The sequence below is a fragment of the Squalius cephalus genome (genome assembly GCF_949319135.1).
Source record: "Squalius cephalus genome assembly, chromosome: 2".
Taxonomy (NCBI): domain Eukaryota; kingdom Metazoa; phylum Chordata; class Actinopteri; order Cypriniformes; family Leuciscidae; genus Squalius; species Squalius cephalus.
In genome coordinates this window covers 8,383,184-8,410,423 of record NC_137123.1, presented here as the reverse complement: position 1 = coordinate 8,410,423, position 27,240 = coordinate 8,383,184, and the positions used below count along the sequence as shown (strand labels likewise).

Sequence of the window (27,240 nt, the reverse complement as noted above, 5' to 3'; positions counted from 1 at the left end):
ACAGTGACCAGCGTAACTCTTACCGTGTTCTGGTGAGTCTCTCCAGCAGGCGTTGTACTGATGAATTTCTCGTGGTTAACAGTGTTTATTTTAAAATACTTGCACAGACAGACAATGTTTCTTCCTCTTTCTTGACTCCTGCCCACACAAGCAACTTTAGACAACTTTTCATGATGATCCAATGGCATTTATTGATATCTAAAAAGTCATTAAACCCAAAATGTTTAAGAATATGAAGAAGTTTGTCCATTACTTGTATTGCTCTTCTACAAAGATGTATTAACATATAGGACATATTTACAGTTTAACTTGCATTTCCACATTTTAAAAGTGAGGGGATCGATGTTCATAAATATATAGAATACAAATAAAAGGAGTTTTTAAACTTAGTTTTTATAGCCTTTCTTCCTGGAAAACATTTTCTGTAGAATTATTGAGCAAGACACTAGCAAGATAGGAACTTATATTGAGTAAGACTGGATGTCGACACTTTGACCGCGGACAGACAAGTTGTATTTTGACATCCTCAAGATAATTTTTGCCTTCAGTTTATTGGTGAAAAGAATAGCGACAGGAAGTGGTGGGCAGTAGAGGTGGGTGGGACAGGAAATGACCTCATCCAGAATCAGTTCACCCACACATAAGCGCCAGCCCATAATTAAGAACACATTCACAGCCCAATGTGTCTCAATGTATGTCATCGCTCAAAATCAATTCTTAGCTAATATTGCTAATACAAAAACCCCTAAATGGACATGGAGATTCAAAAGTATGAGATGGGAGGAGAAATTATATTCCAATGCTTTTTCATTTGCTCGCAAAAGTTTCATGCATGAGGAATGCAAAGAATTTGAGAGAAAACGCAAAAGCACTGAAATATAATTTCCACCACCATGTGACTTTAGGGGCTCCATTAAATGTTGTTTTAGTCAAGCTGATTAAACCAACATGACTGACCTCGTCTTAACACACGCGCACAGAAGTTGCTCTACAAATAATCATCACTGGTGACTTTAATAGACTGAGGTGTTCATCAAAGCTTTAATTGTATCCACTGTTGCACACGTTTGTTAGAATAGCCCAAATATTAATATTAACCCAGCTATCACATATAGTAGGTTATTCTGAGCTTAGGTCTACAATGACCCAGAAATGACCACACACAAGCTTGAATTTGGTAAAACTGTAAGGACCACCCATTGGCCCAACGACGGAATCCAACGGCCTGGCGAAGGTTTAAAGCGTGTATGTCTTTGCAGCGCTCCAGTGAAGTTCACTTAATTTATTGGAATTTAGTTTTAGTATTACTTTAGCTCTACGTTTAATCTGACTCCAATTTCAAATGATAATCAAATTTAGATCATATTTCTGATTAGAAAATAATCATAAATATTTATTATGAATTAATTTAGATCTTCGATTATTCTGATTATCCCATACTTTCAGTTATTCGTTCATTATGGACCTAGTGTTGCTTTGAGACGTCACGTCGCGACTGCGCGCTCACGATCACAAACTAGCCAGTCCTGAAATAGTCAGAGGGTGCAGTGCAAGTATTTTACCCTATGCAGTCGCGCACTACAGACCCATAGGTGTAATTTTTTATAATATTTGCAGCGTACAACATGCTAAGTCAGGAGATAATCAGAAATCAGAAGGTTTTTCTAAGATGTGCCCCATGGTCCATTCAAAGTGCCTTCAGTTTGATCTATCCTGGACAAAGATTTGCGGAAACACCAGACTACACTCTAAAAAGAGATGTGTTAAAAATGACACATGTTGTGTCAGTTTTAACACATGTAGTGAGTGTGCTCAGGGACAACACATGTTGTGTCAAATTTAACACAATAAATGTGTAAGTCATTTTAACACACAAATTGTGTCATTTTAAAAAATAAAGCGAAAGGGCCAGATGCAAAAATATTAACCGTTTAATCAATAGTCGAGTACAGAATGCATGTGCACACAAAGTACAATGTTTCAAGCTCAATGACTGGACAGACTCACTGTACTGGACATTATTCAGTTATTCATGCTTCAACCCCTAATTGATAATGCTGCTTTTGACAAAAGTTCATGAAGAAATAAAGGTTAACCGAGTTTGCACTTTGAATTTTATTCAAATGTAGCAACTGACAAAATATATGTATATAAATAACTTGTATTTCCACAGGCCTGTTTGTTTGAGAACATAGCAAACACTGCATACCATTCACAGTGATGGTGAGTGTCGGTGCTCAAAATGAGGAGTTGAAAACAACACAACCTGTAGAAAGAGATGTTAAAAATGACACATGTTGTGTCAGTTTTAACACATGTAGTGTGTGTGCTCAGGGACAACACATGTTGTGTAGATTTTAACACATGTTGTGTAGATTTTAACACATATTGTGTCAGTTTTAACACATGTAGTGAGTGTGCTCAGGGACAACACATGTTGTGTCAAATTTAACACACAACCTGTGTCAATTCTTAACACATCTCTGTGTTTATAAGGACTACACATTTTGTGTTACCTTTAACACAACTAATGTGTTATTCCTCTTACACAGAAGTGTGTTGAAACCTTTTACACACTAATGTGTTATAGTTACACAACTTGTGTCAGATATGTGTCACATGTGACTGTAGTCGGTGTGTATTTGCCAGAGTCACTTCCTGTGTTTTTACAACTGAGTGTTTGGATAAAAACTGAAACGTATTGTTAACTTGTGTTTCTGGAGTCCAGTGACGTTTAATAAAGAGTTTGTTTGAACATTTGGATGGTTTAGACATCATGAATCTACATAGACGAGCTCTTATTGAGAATTAACAGAGGTTTAGATGTTGATGTTTCACTGAATGTTTTATTTGAAGTCACCAGAATCGTGATTAATGGCTCCTTTATTTGAGCTCTTGACCCTTTACTCTTCTTTTAGTTTTTCTCTGGCTGCTTTAACTGTATTTTAATAAAATACATTTGTTATGGTGAGAGAAAATATGATCAGATGTTTCTTGATGATGTCATAATCAACAAGTGCTGATCTGATCAGGTTTATGAGTATATGGATGGTGTGCATTTAGTTTATTTATGTGCTGTTAGTTATAACAATCTTGTGACACTACATCATGCTATCCAGCAGAGCAGAATAATAAAATAAATGTTTTCTGAAAATATTAATCTGCGACAGATACTAGTCAAACACACACATCAAGAATCAGCATATGAATCTCAACAATGGTGACAAACAAAAAGCTTCATGCCGCAATGCATGCTGGGAGTCATGGATGAGATTTGCACTATGGTGGCACCCAGCATGCATTGCGGCATGAAGCATTTTGTTTGTCACCATTGTTGAGATTCATACGCTGATTCTTGATGTCTGTTTGATACCTTTGACTGTAAGATTCTGTACGAACTGTGTATTTATTAATTAATTTTGAGCCAATTGCATTATGCTAATCTATTATGTATTACACTCATCTTTCAAATATTAAACTCTTTCTGAGCTTCAGCTGAACAATTTTACATGTTCATGATGATAATATTATCATCGGAGCATATTTTTCTCATGATTATTTCTGCTGTTTCAAATGTGCAAATTAAATACACATTTACAACAATCAGAGAAACTAATGTTAAAGAGTCAAGGGTCAAGAGCTCAAATAAAGCTGACACTAATCACGATTCTGGTGACTTTAAATGAAACATTCAATGAATCGTCAACACCAAAACCTGGTAATTCTCAATAAGAGCTTCTGTAGAGTCTGACAGAAATAAAGTTAATCTGGTTATTAATAACAAGTGAAAGCAGCATTTGAAAAAGACATTGAAAAAGAGGCATGATGTGATTGGCTGCAAAAAAACACCCGTTAATCTTTAAGTTTTCATGAATTAAGATTTAATTTATTTATTTGAATATATTGCTTTATTTATTTTAGAGCATTTTATGGGATACCAAATAAAATATACCTATATTTTTTTTTTCATAAAAACTGCCCTCCACCCAGTGCTATTCTATCCAGAGTTACATTGTAACACACATTGTGTCAAAATGCCATCAACACATCTTGTGTGTTGTTTTTTAACACATCTCTTTTTAGAGTGTTTCCAGTGTTACATTTTAACACACATTGTGTGTTAAAAATCTACACAACATGTGTCAAAATGCCATCAACACATCTTGTGTGTTGTTTTTTAACACATCTCTTTTTAGAGTGTACACATTAATCTACTAAAATGAATGATTTCTAAAACTTCAGAATAAATCAAGATGTAACATTTATTTGTCAGGTAAAAATGTATCATGCCAATTACAGAAGTAAATAATTAAAAACCAATTCAGAAAATATATGACATCATTTACTCAAAGATGACTCTAAAAGTAAGTAATGTTTTCCTGACAAAGACACAGTAATGTGTCAGGGCTTTCCAACTGAAAAGCACTGAAACATCACTATGGGGGATGATCCTGGTAAAGAGTCCCAAAGTGTGTTCTATTCCCTCGCCTTAAATACCAGACCAGAACAACAGGGGTTAAACAAATGTTGTTTAGAGTTGTTTGGGCCAGTCCATGTACCCCAGGGGGGTAGCACCTGGTTACAGGAGATATCGTAAAGAGATATCAGCCAGAGAGGAGATACAGGATTCTCCTAAGTTCTCAATCTTTTTCATTAAACCAATGACTGCAATGAAATTAAGACCATTTTACCAATCGCACTGAGACCCTTAAAATGATACCAAACATGAAAAGGAAAAAACAACACATTCACAAGATACACCATATGCGATATATAGACATTCTTAATTTAACTTTCAGTGACTTGAGGAGGGAGAGGAGGAGGGAGAGGGGGGATGAGTTGAAGTCAAACAAAGGGACAAGGAGATAAGTTTGGGCAGGACAGGGTTCTGTGCTCTGTCTTTGCTGTCCAGGGGGCATTTTATGGCGTTACTGCAAGGGTGAGTTTTGTTTTAGCAGGAAAATCAGTTCTTACAAAACTGATACAGCCTTTTTATTTGCTTACAGAAAACACATGAAGTCAAAAGTTGAAATGACTTTAACAAACAAATTACCAAGCAGTGACATCACAAAATGTTTTTAGTCTCACTAAACGTGTTGTTGGCTCTTTCCTTTGTATTCTGCTCTTGTAATGATAATCACCTGATTTAATGAATAATAAATAACTGAGTGAATTGACAGCCCTACTCTCAGAATATTGTTTAATTGTTTTGGCCTTTGTCTTCATGATGGTCTCATTTACTCATTTGACACGGCTGTAGATCACAGACGCCTCTTCCACAGTCTGCACATTTGATAGCCTAAAAACATCAAATAAAACAACAATCATGATGTTATGTATCAGAATACATGATGATAAAAGTCATTAAACAATTCAGATGTTTCTGAAACATCAGTGGGACACAAAGTTATTAAGAAAAAAAAAAGTCCAGATTTAAAGAACTATAAATTCTCCTTTCATCAACACAAAAGTAACATGAGTGTGAGTTGATGGCAAACGTTTTATGTTTGCATGAACTGTCTCTTTAAGCTCGTTCTTCTCACCTCAGGACAGAATCAGGCTGACGAATCCTGATATTGTCGTAGTGGCTTTCGTTCTCCTCTGCTCTCTTCGTCTCGGTCTTTCTGTGATGTTGGACAGTTGCATACTGGATCTCCTCAGTATCTCTGCATTCAGGAGCATTTCCGTCTCTTCTGGGTTTGCTGGAAGTAACACTGGCGTACTGAGCGTCATCACAATCGGCTGATTCAGAAACATGAACGTCTCTCTCTGTTACGGTAGAGTACAGATTGTCCTGAAACGGAGGAAAATTAAATATTATTTATCATTCACATTTAAAGGCTGTTCACACAGAACACGTTTTTCCACCTCAGTGCACTACTTTTCCATTGTTTTTCTATGTAAGCTCGTGCTAGACCGACGTGTGTGACCGTTATAAACACGGCACTGAAATTAAAATGCGGTAAACTTTTAAATACACATCTCTAGACTTTCTGGGGTTTTTTGTCTTTCGTTCCACTGACTTGTCTCTCACGTTTTGTGTGAATGGCCCCGTCTAACTACTGTAGACTATTCACATGTTGTGTCTGGAAGATTTACCTGTTTTTCTGTGAGGTCTTCAGCTTTAGCACCTCTTCGTTTTCTCCTGATTTAACAGACATTAAACTTGTAAGCTGAATTTTAAAGATTCATTACTACTCACATTACATGAGGCATTTCCACCTGCACTAGTCTGAAAGTGAATTACATTCATACACTCACTGTAATTGAGAATGATTTTAATCAAACTTACATTATAAACAGAATGATGATGATGACGACGAATAATCCTAAACATGCCACTGTGATCCCCAACCAGACGAGCCAACCATGACCACGATGTACTGAAAGATGAAAAATTTGAGTTCAGATTAAGTCTCAAAGCTACATGCTATAACTGTCTTGAACCCTTTATAAAATAAAAGCTTCACCTGTGACAGATACAGCGTCTGATCTCTGAGATCCATGCTGATTGTGAGCCTGACAGTAGAAGCGTCCACTCTGTAGTGCACTGAAACTCTGTCCAGATCCAACAGCTGAGGGTTCATTCTCCTTAAACCAGCTGAAGTTCAGAGCAGGAGGGTTTGAGTCACTGATGCAGTTCAGAGTCACTGAATCTCCCTCCACTATTACACCAGATCCATTCATCAACACTGAGACGTTCCTGGGAGAGTCTAATAATAATTATCAGATTATTATTTTTAACTCATTACACATTTTAAAAATTGCTTATATGGACTGAATTTATCAAAACAGAAAATTTGCATCTTATGTTTTATCATTAACTCACACATGATGTTTAAAGTCACAGCGGAGTATTTATCTCCATATTTATTGGTGGACTTGCACTTGTATTCTCCACTGTCATCAGAGCTGATCTTTGAGATGCTGAAGATTCTTCCAGATCCTACAAACGTTCTTCCTTTAAACCACGTAAAGTTCAGAGCAGGAGGGTTTGAGTCACTGATGCAGTTCAGAGTCACTGAATCTCCCTCCACTATTACACCAGATGGACTGATGGACACTGAGACGCTCCTGGGAGGATCTATTAACAATTATTTATTTATTTTTTTATTTTTTTTTTTCAATTGAATTACAAATGTTTTAAATTACTAATATGGACTGAATTTATCAAAACAGAAAATTTGCATCTTATGTTTTATCATTAACTCACACATGACGTTTAAAGTTACAGCATCAGAGTATTTCTCTCCATGTTTATTGATGGACTTGCACTTGTATTCTCCACTGTCATCAGAGCTGATCTTTGTGATGTTGAAGATTCTTCCAGATCCTACAAACGTTTCTCCTTTAAACCAGTTGATTTCTGCAGGAGGGTTTGAGTCACTGATGCAGTTCAGAGTCACTGAATCTCCCTCCACTATTACACCAGATGGACTGATGGAGATCACATGATTCACTGGAGGGTATACAGTACAGGAGAAACATATAGTATCACCCGTCACTCGCCCCACCAAAGCACTTCTATTTCTGTTCTTACATACAGATGGTAGGGGCAGAATTTAGCATAAACAACATGAATCCATGGATCCTTGAGTCAAAAGGTCATGTCACTTATTAAGAAATATCCAAAACAAAAAGAAACACACCTTTTTTCTGTGTGTGTGGTGTCAGTAAATCAGTGCTGGATAGACTACTTACAAACTGTAGTCAGTTACTGATTCCAAATTACATGACAAAAATTGTAGTTAGTTACATAATTGTTAGGTGTGGCTGTAGAAAGCGCTAGTGAGCCGATAGGAAGTAACCAGTTGAGCCGGATCATTAATCAAACTGCAGTTTAAAAATCAATACATATGAGTATTGTGAACTTATAATAGGATCAAATATATTGATGACTCAATATATATATAAGTTCACAATACTCATATGTATTGATTTTTAAACTTAAATGGTTTGCCACAATCAGTTTCCTCAATCGGTTTGAGTTGAGTTAACTTGTTGGGTTTTACAGTGTGAATCAAACTTTAGTTCTAGTAACATAATTGTTGGGTGTGGCTGTAGAAAGCGCTATGATGTTCGGTTCTTGAACGAATTGTTCTTTTGAGCCGATAGGAAGTAACCAGTCAAGCCGGTTCATTAATCAAACTGAATCAAACTTTAATCAAACTTTTTGTACACTTGAGTGTTTTTTGTTTCGAGGCCGACCAACACAAACCGAGGCATGGGAAAAGAAAAAAAAATTGTTCAAAACATACGAGCCAAAGTAACATGTCCTACTCAAAAAGACCCAAATGAGCCGGTTTAACCAACTGTGGAAGTCTGCAGAGGATGGTACCGAGGATGGCGTTCATCACAAGTAAGCGCACGACACAGGAGATTCAGAGAAATAAACAGTCCTTATGAATCCGGGCGGCACAGGAACTCATTGGTCAGCTCTGTTGCCTCACAGCAGGAGTCCTTTCAGTTTGCATGTTCTCCCGTGTCAGCATGGGTTTCCTCCAGGGTACTACGGTTTCCCCCACACCACATGTAACGGAGGCCAGCTAGTAGTCGCTGTGAGTAAACCTCACTCCTCTGATCTCAATAGGCGCTCTAGCGGCAGACGCTAGAAGCTGCAGTCTTTACAGCGCCTGACACTGGAGACTAGGGTTCGAGGCCCGCACAGAGCGGGGTGAGTAGGACCCGGGTGGAGGGGTCACACACAGTCCAGAGACATGCAGGTGCATTGAACAGTCAAAAATTGCCTGTGTGTGATTGTGTGTGTGATTGTGTGTGTGAGAGCCCTGTGATGGACTGGCCATCTGTCCAGGGAGCTTTGCTTCTGGCTTAAGAAACCGGGATAGGCTCCAGCCCTAATATATATATATATATATATATATATATATATATATATATATTAGTGGTGGGCCGTTATCGGCGTTAATCTATTCTCCAAGTTGGGTTGGGAGCTGGCTCAAGCTACACAAGCTATGATGACGCAATCTACCCGCGGCCGCGAGGAACACCCGGCTGCAACGCATCATATTCGTCGTCATCTTAAGTAAACACGGCTGAAAGTGAAAGCTGGTGTAAAAGATCCGTGCAACATCCATTATTTGGACTTGGTTCGGATTTAAGCCGTCCGACGTAGACTGTGTGGTGTAACGCCCGTTTCACACATACTCCGTATGCAGTGCGTATGCAGTGAGTGTTGCAGTGCGTATGCGGTGCAGGAGCAGCACGCGCAATAGTGCTTTCACATATGATGCGTTTGCAGTGCGTAGGCTCTGATCCGCGGCTGTACAAAATACATACTCACTATTTGTATTTCAAATCCATAAGTTATTAGCAACTTTTTATTTAAAAAAAGTTTTTTGTCACCATTGCGATTCTCTTTGTACACATATACACTCTTTAATAGACGTATTCACGTTTAAATACATTTAAACAACGTATTATTCAATGCATTACTTCTATATAATTAAGTTGCTCAAGCAAGTGGTAAAATATTTAACCATGTACTTAAAATCGCATAGCCTACATTTTCAATTACAACTAATAAAATTGACAAAAACAGCAGACTCATACTCTTTCTTTTGCATAATTTTTTTTTTTTTACAATGAATCTTGCATGTCACAAAGAACTGGTTTTTCCACCTCCACGAATGAGACGAGTGTTGTTCATTATGTTGCCTTGTTGAAATATGTATTTTCCCTTGATTTACCCCGGTCTTAACGTCTCAGCATTGCGATTCTCTTTCTACACATACTCTTTAATAGACGTATGCACGTTTAAACACAATTTAAACAACGTAGGCCTATTATTCATTGCATTACTTCTACTTATATTAAGTTCCTCAAGCAGTGGTCAAATATTTAACCATGTACTTATATAGAAATCGCAGACATTTTAAATTAAAACTTAAAATTGACAAAAGCATCCGACTCTCATGCCTTTTCTTTTGCATTTATTAATACAATAAATCTTGCATGTCACAAAGAACTTGTTTTTCCACCTCCACGAAACGAGTGTCGTTCATTATGTTGCCTTGTTGAGGTAAATTGTAGTTTTCCTTGCTTTACCCCGGTCTCAAAGTGAAAATAGTATTTAATTAAATACATTTATGGTGAGATTACTACATTTAATTTAATTAATCGCATTTATGGTGAAATTACTACATTTTTAGGTCATTTTGTGTTCATTTTGACCATGAAACATGTGCTGTCACTTTAATTCAGCGCGTGCAGCACAGCAAAAATAGACTCGGTGCGGAAACGATCTCTAACACATCTCAATCCGTGTATCATTCGTTCAATCGTTTTTTGATTTAATATTGAAAGTAGAAAAATGAGAAAACAGTTCCTTTTTCGATTTTTCATTTTTTCCAAAAAAACGAAAAACAAGAATTCAGCTTGATTTTTCGTTTTTCGTTCTGAGGTAGCAAAATTAATAAACAGCTGGAAAATTCGATTTCTACACGTGGGCGGGAATGAAACGCCCCTTTCCTCTGATTTGTCAGCCGAAGATCAAACTGTCCCGTCATCAGCTCTTCCTCAGTTCTGCACTGCAGAATAAGAGTCCTCCGTTGTGTGGATTCTTAACGCGTTTATTGCAACTTTTTCATGTTTTCCATTAACGAGACTGAATGAATGGCTCGACACAACCCGTACTGGGGAATAGACTAGACGGGGCTTTCTTCTTTGTAGACCAGAGTTCTCAAGTGCCAGGGGATTGCTATTTTCATATTTTCCGAACTGTAAAGTTTTTTTAATTTTTTTATCATGAACCACGCTGAGTTTTATTCCTAAGTGACTATATAATGCATTTTACTTCAAATAATCTAAATGTTGACTTTGAAAAGTAGGCGCGTCCGAAGGCTATTCACTCTATTTTGGTTCATTTTTGGTGTGCGCCAGAAAGATGTTCAAGGAGACTGAGACGCACTAAAGCAGAAATCATGTTGTTTTCTTTATTTTTCAAAGGCATAACATTTTGTAGTCATTTTGAATGTACACAAATAAAAATTTTTTTTTTTACTGTTTCGAATGACAGAGTAACGAATAACAAAGTTATTTCCCCTGCTGAGCAACAAATCCAAGTGATGGCGCCGACGCATCGCTCGCTCTAACAACATAGGCTATTATCAGTTCACTTCTGGCATTGCTAACTTGACATCGCAGCCTGTTCATTATTAAAATAAAACACAGTCAACCAAATATATAAAAAGTTATTCTGCTTAATTTAATTCGTCTGTTGTACAATATAAAGGCTGTGCCGCACAGCAGTTATTCCAAACTCATTTCCCATGCTGTGAAGATGATGATTTAGCCTATACGTGTAGGCCTATATTGGGACTCGACTGAAGTTTAAAGCCTTCTTTACATTACTAGTTAGCATCCAAATTTTGCATTGCAAATATGGAAACTTGGGACCGAGATGCGCGAAACCAACGTCGGTACAGTTTCAGTTTCGATTCAAATAGCCTAAATTTGTTTAGGCTTGGCGTTTAAAATAGGCTAAATGTTGTTTATAATGAATAAGGACACAATAGGCTATTATTATAAGCTATTAGGTTATATTTTTATTATACGTGGCTACTTATTTTTTATTCTTGTTGTTTTCTGAATACCATTCATTTAAGGATTTGACATAGGCAAATGTCAAAGGGGAAGTAATGGTAAGGGGAAGTAAAATACGCATAGAAATAGCCTATATGTTATTAATAGTGTTTATAATGTTAATGTTGAATTTTATTTACCGGTCTTTTTCTGAATAGGCTAATAATAAAATGCGTTTGTTTCCCTCTCAACATGACCCAGTGCACTGCGCACAAGCGCACATCTTTGAGATATAAATTAATACATTTTAATAAAACACAATAAGGCCTACATTATAAAACTCAGAAGAGTATGTATTTTAATATCTCTGTTGTTCTCTGTTCTCCGGTTGTTAGATAGTCAGTCTGAATGACAGTTCATGCGTTTATGTTAATATAGCCTAGGCTTAGGCTATATATATAGTCAATGCATTATTCTTTTCTTTTTCTATAAGTGTTAAAATATTTAATTTACAACTAATTATATTGATTATCTATATCTACATTTATTATTTAAAAAAAAAATTACTGGGCGATCGAGGGCGACCATGTTAGGCTAACAGCCGTCATTTACCCTGCATACCGAGCTGATGCAAAGCATAAAGTTAGGTGAATTTATATCTACACAGAAGAAAGCCCTGTGTAGTTTATTTCCCAGTACGGGTTGTGTCGAACCATTCGTTAGTCTGGTTGTTTGATGAAAAAAAGATTAAATGTAGTTGCAATAAACGCGTTAAGAATCCACACAACGGAGGACTCTTATTCTGCAGTGCAGAACTGAGGAAGAGCTGATGACGGGACAGTTTGATCTTCGGCTGACAAATCAGAGGAAAGGGGCGTTTCATTCCCGCCCACGTGTAGAAATCGAATTTTCCAGCTGTTTATTAATTTTGCTACCTCAGAACGAAAAACGAAAAATCAAGCTGAATTCTTGTTTTTCGTTTTTTTTGAAAAAATGAAAAATCGAAAAAGGAACTGTTTTCTCATTTTTCTACTTTCAATATTAAATCAAAAAACGATTGAACGAATGATACACGGATTCATCTCACACACGATCCAGTGTGATCCGTTCTACCACCTCAAATTCAAAACGAAACACATCACTGAATACCAGCGCGCGCGTATTATTCCCCAATATATCTTAGTGAGTGGTGTAGCACATAATCTCTTTTTATTAAAAGCGCCCGATTTTAAGAATCGTTGTTGTGTTTCTTTTTAACTGAAAAGCCATCAGTTAGACAATATTCTAATTTTAAATTTGGGGTTTCATAAGCTCCAAGCCATAATAAACATTAGACCTACTTAAGTCTCTTAAGACTTAACGGCCCACCACTAATATATATATATATATATATATATATAATAGCCAGGGATAAACTCAGGAGAACAAATCTATATTAAAACATAGACAATACCAGAAAAAGAACTGAATGAACTGAAGGATTAAATATACACAAGGGAGGATAATCAACAGAACAGAGAACAGGTGTTTGATTAATTAACAAATATGAAAACTAACAATTACTAACAATTAACTCATATAAACAGGATCAGAACCAAAAAAAAACCAAATAAAAAACTAAACATAACCCTAACAGTAATCTGTTACATTACACACATTGCCTTGTTTATCACATTCATTTGAATAAGATATGCTTGGTATAAATACATATAATCAGTTACAGCTCTGACTGTATTATGCAACACATTTTTTTTTCAAACATTTGTTGCATAATACTGATTGCACAACAAAAAGTATTGTATTTTTTGTTTTGTTTTCTTTAAAGCTACACTGTGTATTTTTTAAAGTTGATTCTTAGCAACTTTGTTCTTTCAAAATGATATGTGCTCATTCATGTGTTACTTCCACCAACTAATCAAGTATTCTCGTAAGCGTAGAATCTGCCATTCAGAATACATACGAGCGAGTCGCTCGAATGACGGCAGCCGTGTTGCGCCTCCATCTTGAAAATACATTAGCCAAAGAGGGACATACCTGGAAATTCAAGCTTCGCCTTTCGCGCTTTTACACTCGAATGACGAATGCGAGGGGGAGATTACTCACAACTATCGCAATTGTCGGCAGCCTGAGGTTGAAGATGGAGGATCACGCTATTCTCGAGGACATGTAACAGAGTCGCCAAGGAAGCGAAAGAGAGAATTAAAACGACAACGTGACAGGCAAATCAACAAGACCAAAGTCAATATTGGAGTGGAATATTTCCAAGATGGAAAGAACTCATGAGGAGCAAGGATTTTAAAAAGTTGCCTGCTTTCTTCTCGACAGGTAATTCAGCCTATTTGTGTAAATTCAAAGTTTTGTAGTTGATTGGCTAACTATTGCATGGTTGTGCATAACGCTAGAACGACGTCTAGGATACTTTTCCTCACGTCAATGATGAAAAAGGATTGTTTACCTTGTAAATAATACGGCCACTGTAGGAGTTAAAACTCCCTCAGGAATGGGAGGGGCTGGAAAGTAATATTCAGTTGGTAGTCATATATATTTTCACCGCTAGATGGGAGAAAATCTTACACAGTGTAGCTTTAAAAAAGAGAAAAGAATGTTGAGGTACTTACAATAGAAGTGAATGGGGCTAATTTTGGAGGATTTAAAGGCATAAATGTGAATCTTATTATTTCATAAAAGCATTTACAATCAGTATTTTGCTCATATATGTGCATTATTTGAGCTTTAAAGGTGTTTAAACCATTATTTGAACGGCTGTTTTAGTGTGTTGTGTTTATGGTGTGGCGTTGTCATGACAAGGCAGTAAAATTGAATATAAACATAAACATAAAATGTTAAAACCACATATATTGTTCATGTTTTGTGACTGTACTATTGAAACAGTGAGCATTTAAATGTTTTAAATATTAGCCCAAATTACTATCATTTTTAAAGAAAAGGAGGGACGAGTGAACTCTACTGGCTTTGGAAAGAAAACTTTAAAGAACATACTCACACATGACATTGAGCTGAACAGCAGGAGAGATGTGAGTGTGTCCGTCTACAGCACAGCTATATCTGCCTGAATCCTCTCTTCTGACTGACTGCAGCAGGAGTTCATTGTTTCTGTCTCTTCTCTCAGTTAATGGCTGTGAGTTTCTGTACCAGATGAATGTTGCTCTGTCAGTCAGAGCGCAGCTGCTTTTACATCTCAGAGTGACTGAATCTCCCTCTGTCACTCTCTCAGGAGACTCCACCTGAAGATCTGAACACAACACACACATTATATCTAGTGCTGCTGTCATACACTGATTATTAGTCAACATAATGCACAGAAGAAGAGATAAACCTCATCAAAGTCACCTGTGACAGTAAGAGTCACTCCTGGAACACCAAGCCATTTTTCTTTATCAGTGATGAATCTGAAATAGTACATGTGTGAATCCGTCAGTGTCACATGACTCAGTCTGATGTCGCAGTTCTGCTGTTTATCTCCCAGATACTGAAGCCTCTGACTGTATCCAGGGTCCTCAAACAGATCTGGAGGCTCTTCACTATTTTTATTAGTCCAGAACACTTTCATGATCTGATGTCCAGTAGGGTATGTATAAGTGCATCTCATTATCACTGTTGAGTCCTTTAGTGCACAGATGTGTGAAGGACTGTATCTCACACTCCAACCCCACTGGCTACAAACTCCTGAAACACAACATTTATAAGGCAACAAGGATAGGAAACAACAACAGAAGGAAACAAATACCCATCTATGAGTTAAACAGGACCATGCACTATCATTAAAACTTGTTTTCTTTACAAAACTGTTGTTAATAAATGAAGAATTACACTTATGGTGTGATCTGTGTAAAACATACAGCCATCAGACAGAAGGTGATGAAATGCAGGAAGCAGAACATTGAACACTAACCATGAAAAACGTTATGCTCTAAATGTTAGCAGTTTATTTCAGCATTATATCAGCATAACCTGAATAATACCATTTTCTTTACAAGCAACAAATAAATCACAGAAATGTCCCTCCATTATAGTAGATATTTTACCAGTGCTATGTTTCCTGGGGCACCAGCAGTGCTAACTGATCCATGTTAACTAGCCAAAACCTTTTACTCTTAGTTGGTAATGGACTCATATGTCATTTACAGGAGAGACTCACCTGGCATCAGGAGCAGAAACACCAGAGCAAGAGTTATCAGTGACATCACAGGAAACTAAATCATTTACACAATAGTTCAATATGCCATTCATTTCATCAAAACTATAATAACAGCCGTTTATTGCATTATAAACACTGCAAAAATGATACAAATACTTTACAATCTTCACTGTTAGTAGATTTCCACAGATGAAACTCATTTAAAGATAACGTTAGGAACACATGAGTCATCTAACAGGTTATTATGAAAGAAAATGTTTCTCACTTCAATTCCCTTGTGTGGAGATTAATTAGTTAGACAATATTAATTACTGAACAAGTGAATCTTTTACCGTTTTGTAGTTTCAGCCGCTGTAAACAGACTCCAGGAGAGTGAAGTGCGAATGCAAGCTGAAAACTTTCTTCTGCTATTTTACAATTCTTTTCCTTCCTCTTTTTAAAGTCTAAGCAACCTTTCCCACACCGAGACAGGAACAACCCGAATGAAACCACTTGCAACTAGAAGAAGATAAAACACTCTCTCTAAAGGATTGGTTAAAGAATATCTAAAAGCATGACTACAGAGTTTACATTACAAATATCAAATGAAACTTTCAGTGTGAAGGGAAACCTCCTGTCAACATGATTAGATGGTGTTTTTCAGCTTCCTGAAAAGTGATCTTCTTTCTTTAAGACAAGTAGTTCTTCATTTTTAAAGACAGTGTTTACAAAATAAGATCAAACTGTGTGTGTTTACATTCATGTTCAGTATTTACACCTGTCTGAGGGAGGAACATGCCATTGCCTTCCCTTATAATAGAATCAGGAAACAATATGATGGATGAATGAATGGGTGGATGGATGGGTTGATAATTTTGTGGGTGAAAGAAAGAAAGAAAGAAAGAAAGAAAGAAAGAAAGAAAGAAAGAAAGAAAGAAAGAAGAGATTGATTATTGGATGGATGGATTGATTAATTTGTGGATAAATTAATGAATGAATGAATGGATGGATGAATATGTGGATGGATGGATGGATGGATGGATGAATGAATGAATATGTGGATGGATGGATGGATGGATGGGGCATTAACATGTAATTGCATTCCCTTATATAAAAGAATCAGGCACCACTATGATGGATGGATGGTGTAACATTGAGGATGGCCAGACTTTACCTCCACTGTCCTGAAGAGGGAGCTGTTTTCAGATCATACTGACACTGTGTTTGTGTTTATCCATGTGCATTAGGGAAGTGTAACTCTATAAACACACACACACACACACACACACACACACACACACACAATATCTATCTAGTATGTAGTGTAAGAAGAGGTAGTGGGAGTCGATGTTCAAGTGGACAGTCATGAGAACCGTCTCTTCCATCAGTTTCTCAGGTATGATATCTGTCCTAACACTAAATCAGTAAGAATTACTTTTTACTCTTCAGTGTCATTGATAAACACCACAATTCAGCCTAATAACTTTGAATCTGCCTCTGTCAGCAGTGCTTGTTCTGTCAGCGCTGTGGCTGATGAATAACTCACTGGCTCTTACCGTCACTGGATCTGTGGGAAGCAACATCTCAGTCTCCTGCAGATACCCTGAAACATACGAGAATAACAGCAAGTTCTTCTGTCAGATGAGCGGCTGGTTTTCTCCGAGAGATCCTCAGTGTGTTCACACGACCCATCGAGACACGAGGTCTGAACGAGGGAGACTGGCTCTTCTGGACGACACCAGCGCTCATGTTCTCACAGCTCTCGTCTCTAGACTGGCTCCAGAAGACTCGGGGAAGTACTGGTGTGGTGTAGATGTCGATCTCCTGCCTGACTTTACCTCTGAGATCTGGATAACAGTCAGCAAAGGTGAGATTCACAACAGCTGAAGACTATCCGTCCTAATGAATATCCTTAATATACAGGTGCTGGTCATAAAATTAGAATATCATCAAAAAGTTGATTTATTTCAAGAATTCAACTTAACAGGTGAAACTAATATATTATATAGACTCATTACATGCAAAGTGAGATATTCCAAGCCTTTATTTGTTATAATTTTGATGATTATGGCTTACAGCTTATGAAACCCACGAAATCAAAATCCCAGAAAATTAGAATATTACATGAAATCACACAGTAATTACACAGAGATACCATGGTCATTGAACCAGGTTTTGGTTGTTTTGGCAGTGTGGGCAGGTGCAAATCCTGCTGGAAAATGAAGGAAGCATGAAGTGCTCTGAAAATGTCCTGGTAGACGGCTGCGTTGACTCTGGATTTAATAAAGCACAGTGGACCAAATTCCTCTTTTCTGATGAGAGCAAATTTTGCATCTCATTTGGAAACCAAGGTCCCAGAGTCTGGAGGAAGAATGGAGAGGCACACAATCCAAGATGCTTGAAGTCCAGTGTGAAGTTTCCACAGTCTGTGTTGGTTTGGGGAGCCATGTCATTGGCTGGTGTTCGTCCACTGTGCTGTCCACTCAACGCAGCCGTCTACCAGGATATTTCCAGAGCACTTCATGCTTCCTTCAGCAGACAAGCTTTATGGAGATGCTTCCTTCATTCTCCAGCAGGATTTGCACCGGCCCACACTGCCAAAAGAACCAAAACCTGGTTCAATGACCATGGTATCACTGTGTAATTACTGTGTGATTTCATGTAATATTCTAATTTTCTGGGATTTTGATTTCGTGGGTTTCATAAGCTGTAAACCATAATCATCAAAATTATAACAAATAAAGGCTTGGAATATCTCACTTTGCATGTAATGAGTCTATATAATATATTAGTTTCACCTGTTAAGTTGAATTCTTGAAATAAATCAACTTTTTGACGATATTCTAATTTTATGACCAGCACCTGTATATGAGCAGTTGATGTGATGAGTAGGGTTTTCTGTTAGAACGGTGTCGTGTTAGCAGCCCCTAGGTTAATAACTAATGATCTTTGCAGCGGAAGTGAATCAATCAAAACTAACTTTAGCTGGACAATAACTTTATTTTAGAGCTGCTGCAAAGCCAAACAATCTCTGTTACTGTAATCTCCTGTTATCACTGTAAAGCTGCTTTGAAACAATCTATATTGTTGCTATATAAATGAAGGCAACTTGACTTAAACATCTTCATTTGTCTAAACATCAAACGTTTAACTGTTGTGGAAAAAATAGTTTTAAAACTATTTTAAAAAGCTCTTTTTTCACTGTGCCTGAGGTTTTTAAGAGCTCTTGTAAATTGAGCCATGAGGACATGGAATATACAGATTCATCACACAGACTGTGACACCTAATATCTTGATGACCAAAAAAACATCCATTTATTGTATATTTGTCATCAACTCGATCGATTATTAATGCAATCTCGATCTGTTCGGCATCATTTGCACTGAGAAACACGACCGTTCAACAGTTACAGGGATTTCTGAGGTGCCACTGAGACTCAGACTGGTTTCAGATGGGATGTGATACAGCGTCGTCTTCCTCTTACACGTCTCATAATGAGTCACTGTGAGAACTGAATTCACTCAAATGTGTGGTGAATGAATGCCAGCTGAGGTTTGAATGAACTATATATTGATGAACTATCAGATGATGAACTATAGTCCTTTCACTTTTGTTTTCTGTGCAGGGGATCCACAAGAACAAACCACAGACCTGTTCCCGGAAGAACCTGGTGGTGAGGTTATGAAACAAACACACACACACACACACACACACACACACACACACACACACACACACACACATGTGGTTTTGCTTTTTTCAGTCAACTCATTGTGGGTTTGCATCAACAGAGTCTTACTCCAGGTTCATGATGATGGTGGCTTTGATGTGTGTTTGCGCTCTGCTTTTCGTGTTTCTGTTTGGTCTGTTTCAAGTCCTGAAACACAGCAGTCGCAGTAACTCAGGTGAGACTACAGCACTAACAGAACATGTCTTTTTCTTCAAAACATCTTCTGTTCAAGTTCTGAGAGAGTTCAATAAATCGATAATTAAATCGTTATGTTCTTATCAGGTTCTGCTCCTCACCGAAGGACAATATCAAACCCAGTTCAGGTGACGACAGCAAATCTCATTCATAATTACAGTTTTTTTCGAGTGCTAAACGACAGTGAGCACAACTGGAGCTACATGTGCAAAACTCTAACTACAGTCTGCACTACCAACAGTCACCTGAGCTAAACAGTTCACATCACCTGCAATACTCACTCAAAGCAACACAACTCTTAACACACGGCTCAAAACAGGCTCAGTGCAGCCAAACACTATGCACAACCCTCACTGAGATAACACACACTGTCACTCAGAACACACTGAGAGTAAAAACACTAGCATCAAACACCAATACAGAAAATACAAACTTTTCATCTTTACAGTTTGAACAATTTCAGTGACTTCATACAAAGTAATATTTTCTTCAAAGAAAAGAGTGACATTCTTTCACATGATTTATTTACATTTTTAGAACATAACAATTCTTTAAGGTAAATGAAAATTAGCAGTTTGCTTCAATAGTCTGTAGTAATTTACGGAATTACAGTAATGAGAAAAAAAGGTAGAAACTAAAAGTACATACTGTAATTCGAACAAATAATTGAGGGGCTAATCCTGAAATTGCGATCAGCAGTGTTTGAAAGGCACAAGGCTGAATCTATTCTGTTTTGAATGTGTGGTTCACAGTTCTGACAGCAGTGTGTTATCATTTGAACAAAGTGCTGTAAATCCACAGTGTTGTGCAGGTTGTGGTTAAAGTCATGGGATAAGTTTGAAAACTGTGTTCAAGCAATGAAAAACGAACTAGAGTTTGGTCCACATGAACTGCTGCTGTGCAGACTGTAGTTAGAGTTTTGCACATGTGACTCCAGTTGTGCCCACTGTCGTTTAGCACTCGAAAAAAACTGTAATAATGTTGTTTTAACATCAGTGTTATATTAGAATCATTGAGACACTATTATTGTACACATCATGGCCATATTCCAGGATGACAATATCAAGATTCATCTCTGGATGGAAATAACTGTTGTGATGTTTTTGGTCAGGATCTTGTATTGTCACTGCAAGAGTCCAGCTCTCTGTAAAGTCTCCTCCAGCTCATCCTAAAGACTTTCAGTGAATTTAAACTCTGGACTCAGAGGAGCAGATTCATGTGTGAAAATGATTCTTCATGCTCCTCCAAACCATTCCTTCACAATCTGAGCCTGATGAATCTTGACATTGTAATCCTGGAATATGGCCATTATGTGTCTTCCTGCATGATTGTTTAAGTAATGAAAACCACACACTCCATCAGTTAGGGTTAGAAGAACTGTTGCCAAACATAAAATGCTAGAAACTGTGAATAATCACTGTGATAATGATCCAACCATAGACTCTTAAGAAGGCAGTGTATATTATATATTAACCGTTATCTGCTTATAATTTATAAGTTATATTTATTTATTTTATATAGGATGACTACCAGAGAATAAGGCTTCCAGACTCATCCAAAGCTCAACGTGATAAAGAGGAATTTTACAGACCCATAAACCTGGATTACACAAACACAGAAGCGGTCGACACAGACTCCTACTACACAGATGTTGTTTCAGCACAAACACAAGATCAGATCTACACAGAACTGAACACCAGTAGACGGAGTCACGTGTACCAGAGTTTAACAGCGGATTCTGCTCAAGAAGAGGCCATCTATCACACTATTGATCACTGAATCCTCATCAAAACCCTAGGTTCCTCTGACAGCTACGATAATCCAACCTCTGTCAGCACCACACGTTTTTTTGTTGTTTTCACTAAATAAAATAAAAAATATTAAGTTCACTGAATGAATTGATGCAGCCTTTTGTTAAAGTTACAATATGTAGTTTTTTGCCGCTAGGAGTCGCTAACCTCTTCAAAACAATAACAAAGGCGTAGATTGATGACGCAGTGAATGAGCGTGGAATCATGGAACTTGTCGTCATGCCGATGGATCTAATAATGTTTATGGGGAAATAATGTTCATGGATGAGTGAATTCATTGATGTTTTTAACATGACTGTGGTTTGAAGTAGGGCTCGATTGCTAATGAGAGACAGATATCAGCGACACACGAGTCCTGGGGATATAAAGGAATAAGGACATTTCATTCTACCAAACTACCTGCAATTTCTGAATTACTAAACACACAGGTCAGTAGACAAATTAAACTTGTGAGGTAACGCGGCGCTGTTTCACTTGGTCTAACAGTTACACTATCACACTAAACAGCATTTGAGTGTGTTGAAAGTTATAATGTTATTCTATGTGTTAGTTGGTTGGCTGAATGAGACTAGCAGTAAGCTAGATCAACATTAATATATCATACTGATCATATTCTAACATTTCTTCATGTTGATCTATATAACATTGATTTGATTTATGTACATTTGCTCACCTGTCTAATAAAGCACATTCTAGAGCGGCGTCTCAAATAGAAGTGTGTCGCGAAGCTCTCGGCATCTCGAAAACGGCACACCGATATTTTATTTCTCCTTTTGTCCCAAAGTCTGCTTGCCATGGTCCATAATGTTTGAACAAAACAACAACAGCGTGTTGCTAGACGTTATGCAGTTGTCCACGTCTGTCGCCATGGTTACTATGGCAGTACAAGCGGAAACCAGGGATATTACGTCATTGACAGGCGACAAGTGACGGGCAGTATTTAAAATTGTGAATTTCTCTGGATTTACAAATTCTTGGAAACATTTAGGATATTGTAAGTACACAACTGAACAAATACATATATCTGTGCCAGTGGTTTTTTTCGGATATCTTAATTCAAAAATCTTACATATTGTACTTTTAAAGGCGTACTGTGTAATTTTTAGCGGCATCTAGTGGTGAGGTTGCAAATTGCAACCAAAATAAGTTAAGGTAATAAAAATATAACGGTTCATTATGTAAGGCTTTATACACCACTGAAAACATAGTCATGTATATGATATTGCATTTCTGTCAACAGATCCTCCTAAATATTTCACAATGCACCTTTAAAGTTGACCTATTATGCCCATTTTTAATATAAATTTCTGGTTTCCTCAGAATGTGTCAGTGAAATTTCAGCTCAAAATACCACCCAGATTTTTTTATTATAGGTTGTCTTTAAATGCAAATGAGCTGCTGCTCCCCGCCCCCATTCAGACACGGACCAATCCTTTATATGAGCTTCGGATACTGTGGGAACTACATAACTGACGAATTTCTTTCAGGCAAAATGTCAATAATACCCAGTAGCGAGTGCAGCCTTACATGGTTGGACCGGAGTCAGACACAGATGGAGAGATTCAGGAAGAGGCTGCAACTGTTAGACTCTACATGGACGTTTCTCAATGGTTAGTGGATACATTTATGTAACTTAGTTGTTGTGGAGTTACGTTTATTCATCTCATCGACTAGCCTGTACTGTCGTGTTAATCTATAAACTGTTGTAAAGGTGCTTGTGTGTGAACTGTATTAGGATGCCGACAGAGCCAGAAAATGCTGCATGGAGATGCACTCTAAAAAGAGATGTGTTAAAAATGACACATGTTGTGTCAGTTTTAACACATGTGGTGAGTGTGCTCAGGGACAACACATGTTGTGTCAAATTTAACACAATAAATGTGTAAGTCATTTTAACACACAAATTGTGTCATTTTAAAAAATAAAGCGAAAGCGGCCAGATGCAAAAATATTAACCGTTTAATCAATAGTCGAGTACAGAATGCATGTGAACACAAAGTACAACACAATGTTTCAAGCTCAATGACTGGACAGACTCACTGTACTGGACATTATTCAGTTATCCACACTTAAACCCCTCATTGATAATGCTGCTTTTGACAAAAGTTCATGAAGAGAAACAGTTCACCGAGTTTGCACTTTGAATTTAATTCAAATGTAACAACTGACAAAATATTGTATATAAATAACTTGTATTTCCACAGGCCTGTTTGTCTGAGAACAGCAAACACTGCATACCATTCACAGTGATGGTGAGTGTCGGCGCTCAAAATGATGAGTTGAAAACAACACAACCTGTAGAAAGAGATGTTAAAAATGACACATGTTGTGTAGATTTTAACACATGTAGTGTGTGTGCTCAGGGACAACACATGTTGTGTAGATTTTAACACATGTTGTGTAGATTTTAACACATGTAGTGTGTGTGCTCAGGGACAACACATGTTGTGTCAAATTTAACACACAACCTGTGTCGATTCTTAACACATCTCTGTGTTTATAAGGACTACACATTTTGTATTACCTTTAACACAACTAATGTGTTATTCCTCTTACACAGAAGTGTGTTGAAACCTTTTACACACTAATGTGTTATAGTTACACAACTTGTGTCAGATTTGTGTCACATGTGACTGTAGTCGGTGTGTATTTGCCAGAGTCACTTCCTGTGTTTTTACAACTGAGTGTTTGGATAAAAACTGAAACGTATTGTTAACTTGTGTTTCTGGAGTCCAGTGACGTTTAATAAAGAGTTTGTTTGAACATTTGGATGTTTTAGACATCATGAATCTACATAGACAAGCTCTTATTGAGAATTAACAGAGGTTTAGATGTTGATGTTTCACTGAATGTTTTATTTGAAGTCACCAGAATCGTGATTAATGGCTCCTTTATTTGAGCTCTTGACCCTTTACTCTTCTTTTAGTTTTTCTCTGGCTGCTTTAACTGTATTTAATAAAATACATTTGTTATGGCGAGTGAAAATATGATCAGATTTTTCTTGATGATGTCATAATCAACAAGTGCTGATCTGGTCAAGTTTATGAGTAAATGGATGGTGTGCATTTAATTTATTTATGTGCTGTTAGTTATAATGATCTTGTGACACTACATCATGCTATCCAGCAGTGCAGAAAAATAAAATAAATGTTTTCTGAAAATATTAATCTGCAGCAGAAACTAGTCAAACACAGACATCAAGAATCAGCACATGAATCTCAACAATGGTGACAAACAAAAAGCTTCATGCCGCAATGCATGCTGGGAGTCATGGATGAGATTTGCACTATGGTGGCACCCAGCATGCATTGCGGCATGAAGCTTTTTGTTTGTCACCATTGTTGAGATTCATGTGCTGATTCTTGAGGTCTGTTTGATACGTTAGACTGTAAGAACTGTGTATTTATTAATTAATTTTAAGCTAAGTGCATTATGCTAATCATTTATGTGTTACACTCATCTTTCAAATATTAAACTCTTTCTGAGCTCCATTTGAATAATCTTACATGTTCATGATGATAATATTATCATCTGAGCATATTTTTCTCATGATTATTTCTGCTGTTTCAAATGTGTTAAAATAAATACACATTTACAGCAATCAGAGAAAACTAATGTTAAAGAGTCAAGGGTCAAGAGCCCAAATAAAGCTGACACTAATCACGATTCTGGTGACTTTAAATGAAACATTCAATGAATCATCAACACCAAAACCTGTTAATTATCAATAAGAGCTTCTGTAGAGTCTGACAGAAATAAAGTTAATCTGGTTATTAATAACAAGTGAAAGCAGCATTTGAAAAAGAGGCATGATGTGATTGGCTGAAAAAAAACCCACCCGTTAAGTTTTCATTAATTAAGATTTAATTTATTTATTTGAATATATTGCTTTATTTATTTTAGAGCATTTTATGGGATGCCATATAAAATATACCTATATTTTTTTTCATAAAAACAAACTCTCCTCCACCCAGTGCTATTCTATCCAGAGTTACATTTTAACACACATTGTGTGTTAAAAATCTACACAACATGTGTCAAATTCCATCAACACATCTTGTGTGTTATTTTTTAACACATCTCTTTTTAGAGTGTGGTTAGTTGCAGGTATGGTTTAGTTTACAGTTATAATGTGAGACTGCTGCTTCTCACTCAGGGCGGGATCTAGTGCAGATCGTCACCAGTGTCGTGGGCGAGTTTCCCTAGTCTTATGTAGGAGTAGAGGGAAATCTGAAACAGCTTGTTCTGAGAGATTGATAATGATATGTGGGGATTATAACAAAGTGTGGGGTTGATTTTTACCATTAGGCTGTTTTTTTACACACACTGTGGACACACATCTGTGTTCAAACACCTTATATGAGAGATTGTAAGAACTTACAAGTATCTGGGTGTATATTTGAACAACAAGCTCAACTGGTCTGACAATACGATGCAAGTCTATTAGAAGGGTTAAAGTCATATTCATTTGTTAAGGCGACTGAGATCCTTTAGGGTTTGTCATGTACTACTTAAGACCTTCTATGACTCTGTAGTCTCATCTGTGGTCTTGTACTCTGTCACATGTTGGGGAGGGGGACTGTTGGAAAAGGAGAAGAATAAATAATCTTATAAAGAAGGCAGGTTCTGTTGTAGGGATTGTGTTACCCACCTTAGAGAAGAATAATTTTTATGATGAATCATGATTGTCATCCCCTTAATGAAACAGTTTGAGCTCTTGTGAGTACTCACAGCTCAAGATTAATTCATCCCCGCTGTTACAAGGAGCGTTTTAGGAAGTATGTTTTTTTACAAACGCAATTAGATTGTACCACCAGCATTATACAAGATGAGAGACTATATTCTAGGATTATTTGGTTGTAATCATAATGCTTTATACACAGCAAAATCCCCAGTGTTAAATTAACACTCCTCAGTGTTTATATGTGTCCACACTACAGGGTGTTAAAAATTAACACTGAACAGTGTTGAAGTTAATGAGATAATTAAGTTAAAACTGAAGCAGTGTTGAAGTTAATGAGATAATTAAGTGATTAATTAAGTGATGATTGGCTATTAGTGGTGACACCTGATGTTAATAAGCAGACTCACTGAAGGAAAGAGAAACAAGAACAGAAAAAAGAGAAACACAAGAACTACTGACTTCGAGTCATTACACATTGTTGCACTTATTATTACCAGTTTGACTTTATTTCTGTCAAACTGACTTTTATTACTTTATTTTCTTTTCTACATCGACAAAAGTTGTTGAGATTTAACAGAAGTTTAGACGGTATTGTTTTATGGAATTTTTCTTTTCAAGTTACCATTATGGTGGTCAGTGTTTGCTTTAGTTGGGCTCTTGACACTTTTCATATTTCAATATTAGTTTTTCTCTGGTTGCTGCAACTCTGTGTTTATAAAGCACATTTGTTACTGCAAGAGAAAACATGACTTGCTCACAATATGTTTTGATGATAAAAACATTATCATGTAGTGACCTGATTCACTGTTGTCATTCAGAGTCTAAATCTTTGACTATATGCTTGAGGTCTTGTTTTAGTATTGGTGGTTGTAGCTCTGAGATTCTACAGTTTGAGATCCAACAGCAATATCAAAAATTTTGAAAATACTTTGAGCAAAGAAGTTAATGTGTTTAAACACACAGACATCAAGAATCAGCATATGAGTCTCAACAATGGTGACAATAAACAAACTAGTGACAAACAGATCAACTCTGAACATCACAAAACAAGCTACTAAAGTCAGAACAAAACAATAGCAAAATAAAAGCAAACAGAAAAAACAATGAAAATTACAGGACAATTCAGCTGCATAATTTATT

General features: G+C 36.9%; 2 protein-coding genes across 3 annotated transcripts; one reads left to right on the top strand and one right to left on the bottom strand.

Moving 5' to 3' along the window:
* Window positions 1–4,245: 4,245 nt before the first annotated feature.
* On the bottom strand, window positions 4,246–16,087 carry LOC307149723 (B-cell receptor CD22-like). The gene is made up of 11 exons (XM_079856259.1): window positions 16,033–16,087; window positions 15,701–15,755; window positions 14,893–15,228; window positions 14,546–14,794; window positions 7,214–7,459; window positions 6,830–7,084; window positions 6,471–6,713; window positions 6,293–6,383; window positions 6,100–6,145; window positions 5,544–5,794; window positions 4,246–5,299 (listed from the first exon to the last, which is right to left on the bottom strand). The coding sequence occupies exons 2-11, from the start codon at window positions 15,744–15,746 to the stop codon at window positions 5,242–5,244; spliced, it is 1,821 nt and encodes a 606-aa protein (XP_079712385.1). The 5' UTR covers window positions 15,747–15,755; window positions 16,033–16,087; the 3' UTR covers window positions 4,246–5,241.
* A 931-nt stretch (window positions 16,088–17,018) lies between these two features.
* Window positions 17,019–22,112, top strand: LOC307151710 (uncharacterized protein). 2 transcript variants are annotated; one of them, XM_079859828.1, is made up of 6 exons: window positions 17,019–17,075; window positions 17,184–17,546; window positions 19,306–19,353; window positions 19,472–19,585; window positions 19,693–19,733; window positions 21,127–22,112. In XM_079859828.1, exons 1-6 carry the CDS (start codon window positions 17,027–17,029, stop codon window positions 21,382–21,384), a joined length of 873 nt encoding a protein of 290 aa, XP_079715954.1. In that variant the 5' UTR covers window positions 17,019–17,026; the 3' UTR covers window positions 21,385–22,112. The 2 variants fall into 2 exon arrangements, with proteins under 2 accessions (XP_079715954.1, XP_079715955.1); XM_079859829.1 differs by having other exon boundaries at window positions 17,022–17,075; window positions 17,187–17,546; window positions 21,127–21,497.
* The last annotated feature ends 5,128 nt before the right edge of the window (window positions 22,113–27,240 follow it).

What these genes read in the sequence shown, in the direction of transcription:
- LOC307149723 (XM_079856259.1), bottom strand. Translation starts at nt 15,746, where the DNA reads ATGTCACTGATAACTCTTGCTCTGGTGTTTCTGCTCCTGATGCCAG. An exon ending in TGTGACTTTAAACATCATGT is followed by an intron (nt 6,714 to 6,829) that starts GTGAGTTAATGA and finishes AATTATTATTAG; the next exon opens with ACTCTCCCAGGAACGTCTCA. An exon ending in CAGCCTGATTCTGTCCTGAG is followed by an intron (nt 5,300 to 5,543) that starts GTGAGAAGAACG and finishes TGATGTTTTTAG; the next exon opens with GCTATCAAATGTGCAGACTG.
- LOC307151710 (XM_079859828.1), top strand. Translation starts at nt 17,027, where the DNA reads ATGTTCAAGTGGACAGTCATGAGAACCGTCTCTTCCATCAGTTTCTCA. An exon ending in CTCTTCCATCAGTTTCTCAG is followed by an intron (nt 17,076 to 17,183) that starts GTATGATATCTG and finishes TGCCTCTGTCAG; the next exon opens with CAGTGCTTGTTCTGTCAGCG. An exon ending in CTGGATAACAGTCAGCAAAG is followed by an intron (nt 17,547 to 19,305) that starts GTGAGATTCACA and finishes TTTTCTGTGCAG; the next exon opens with GGGATCCACAAGAACAAACC.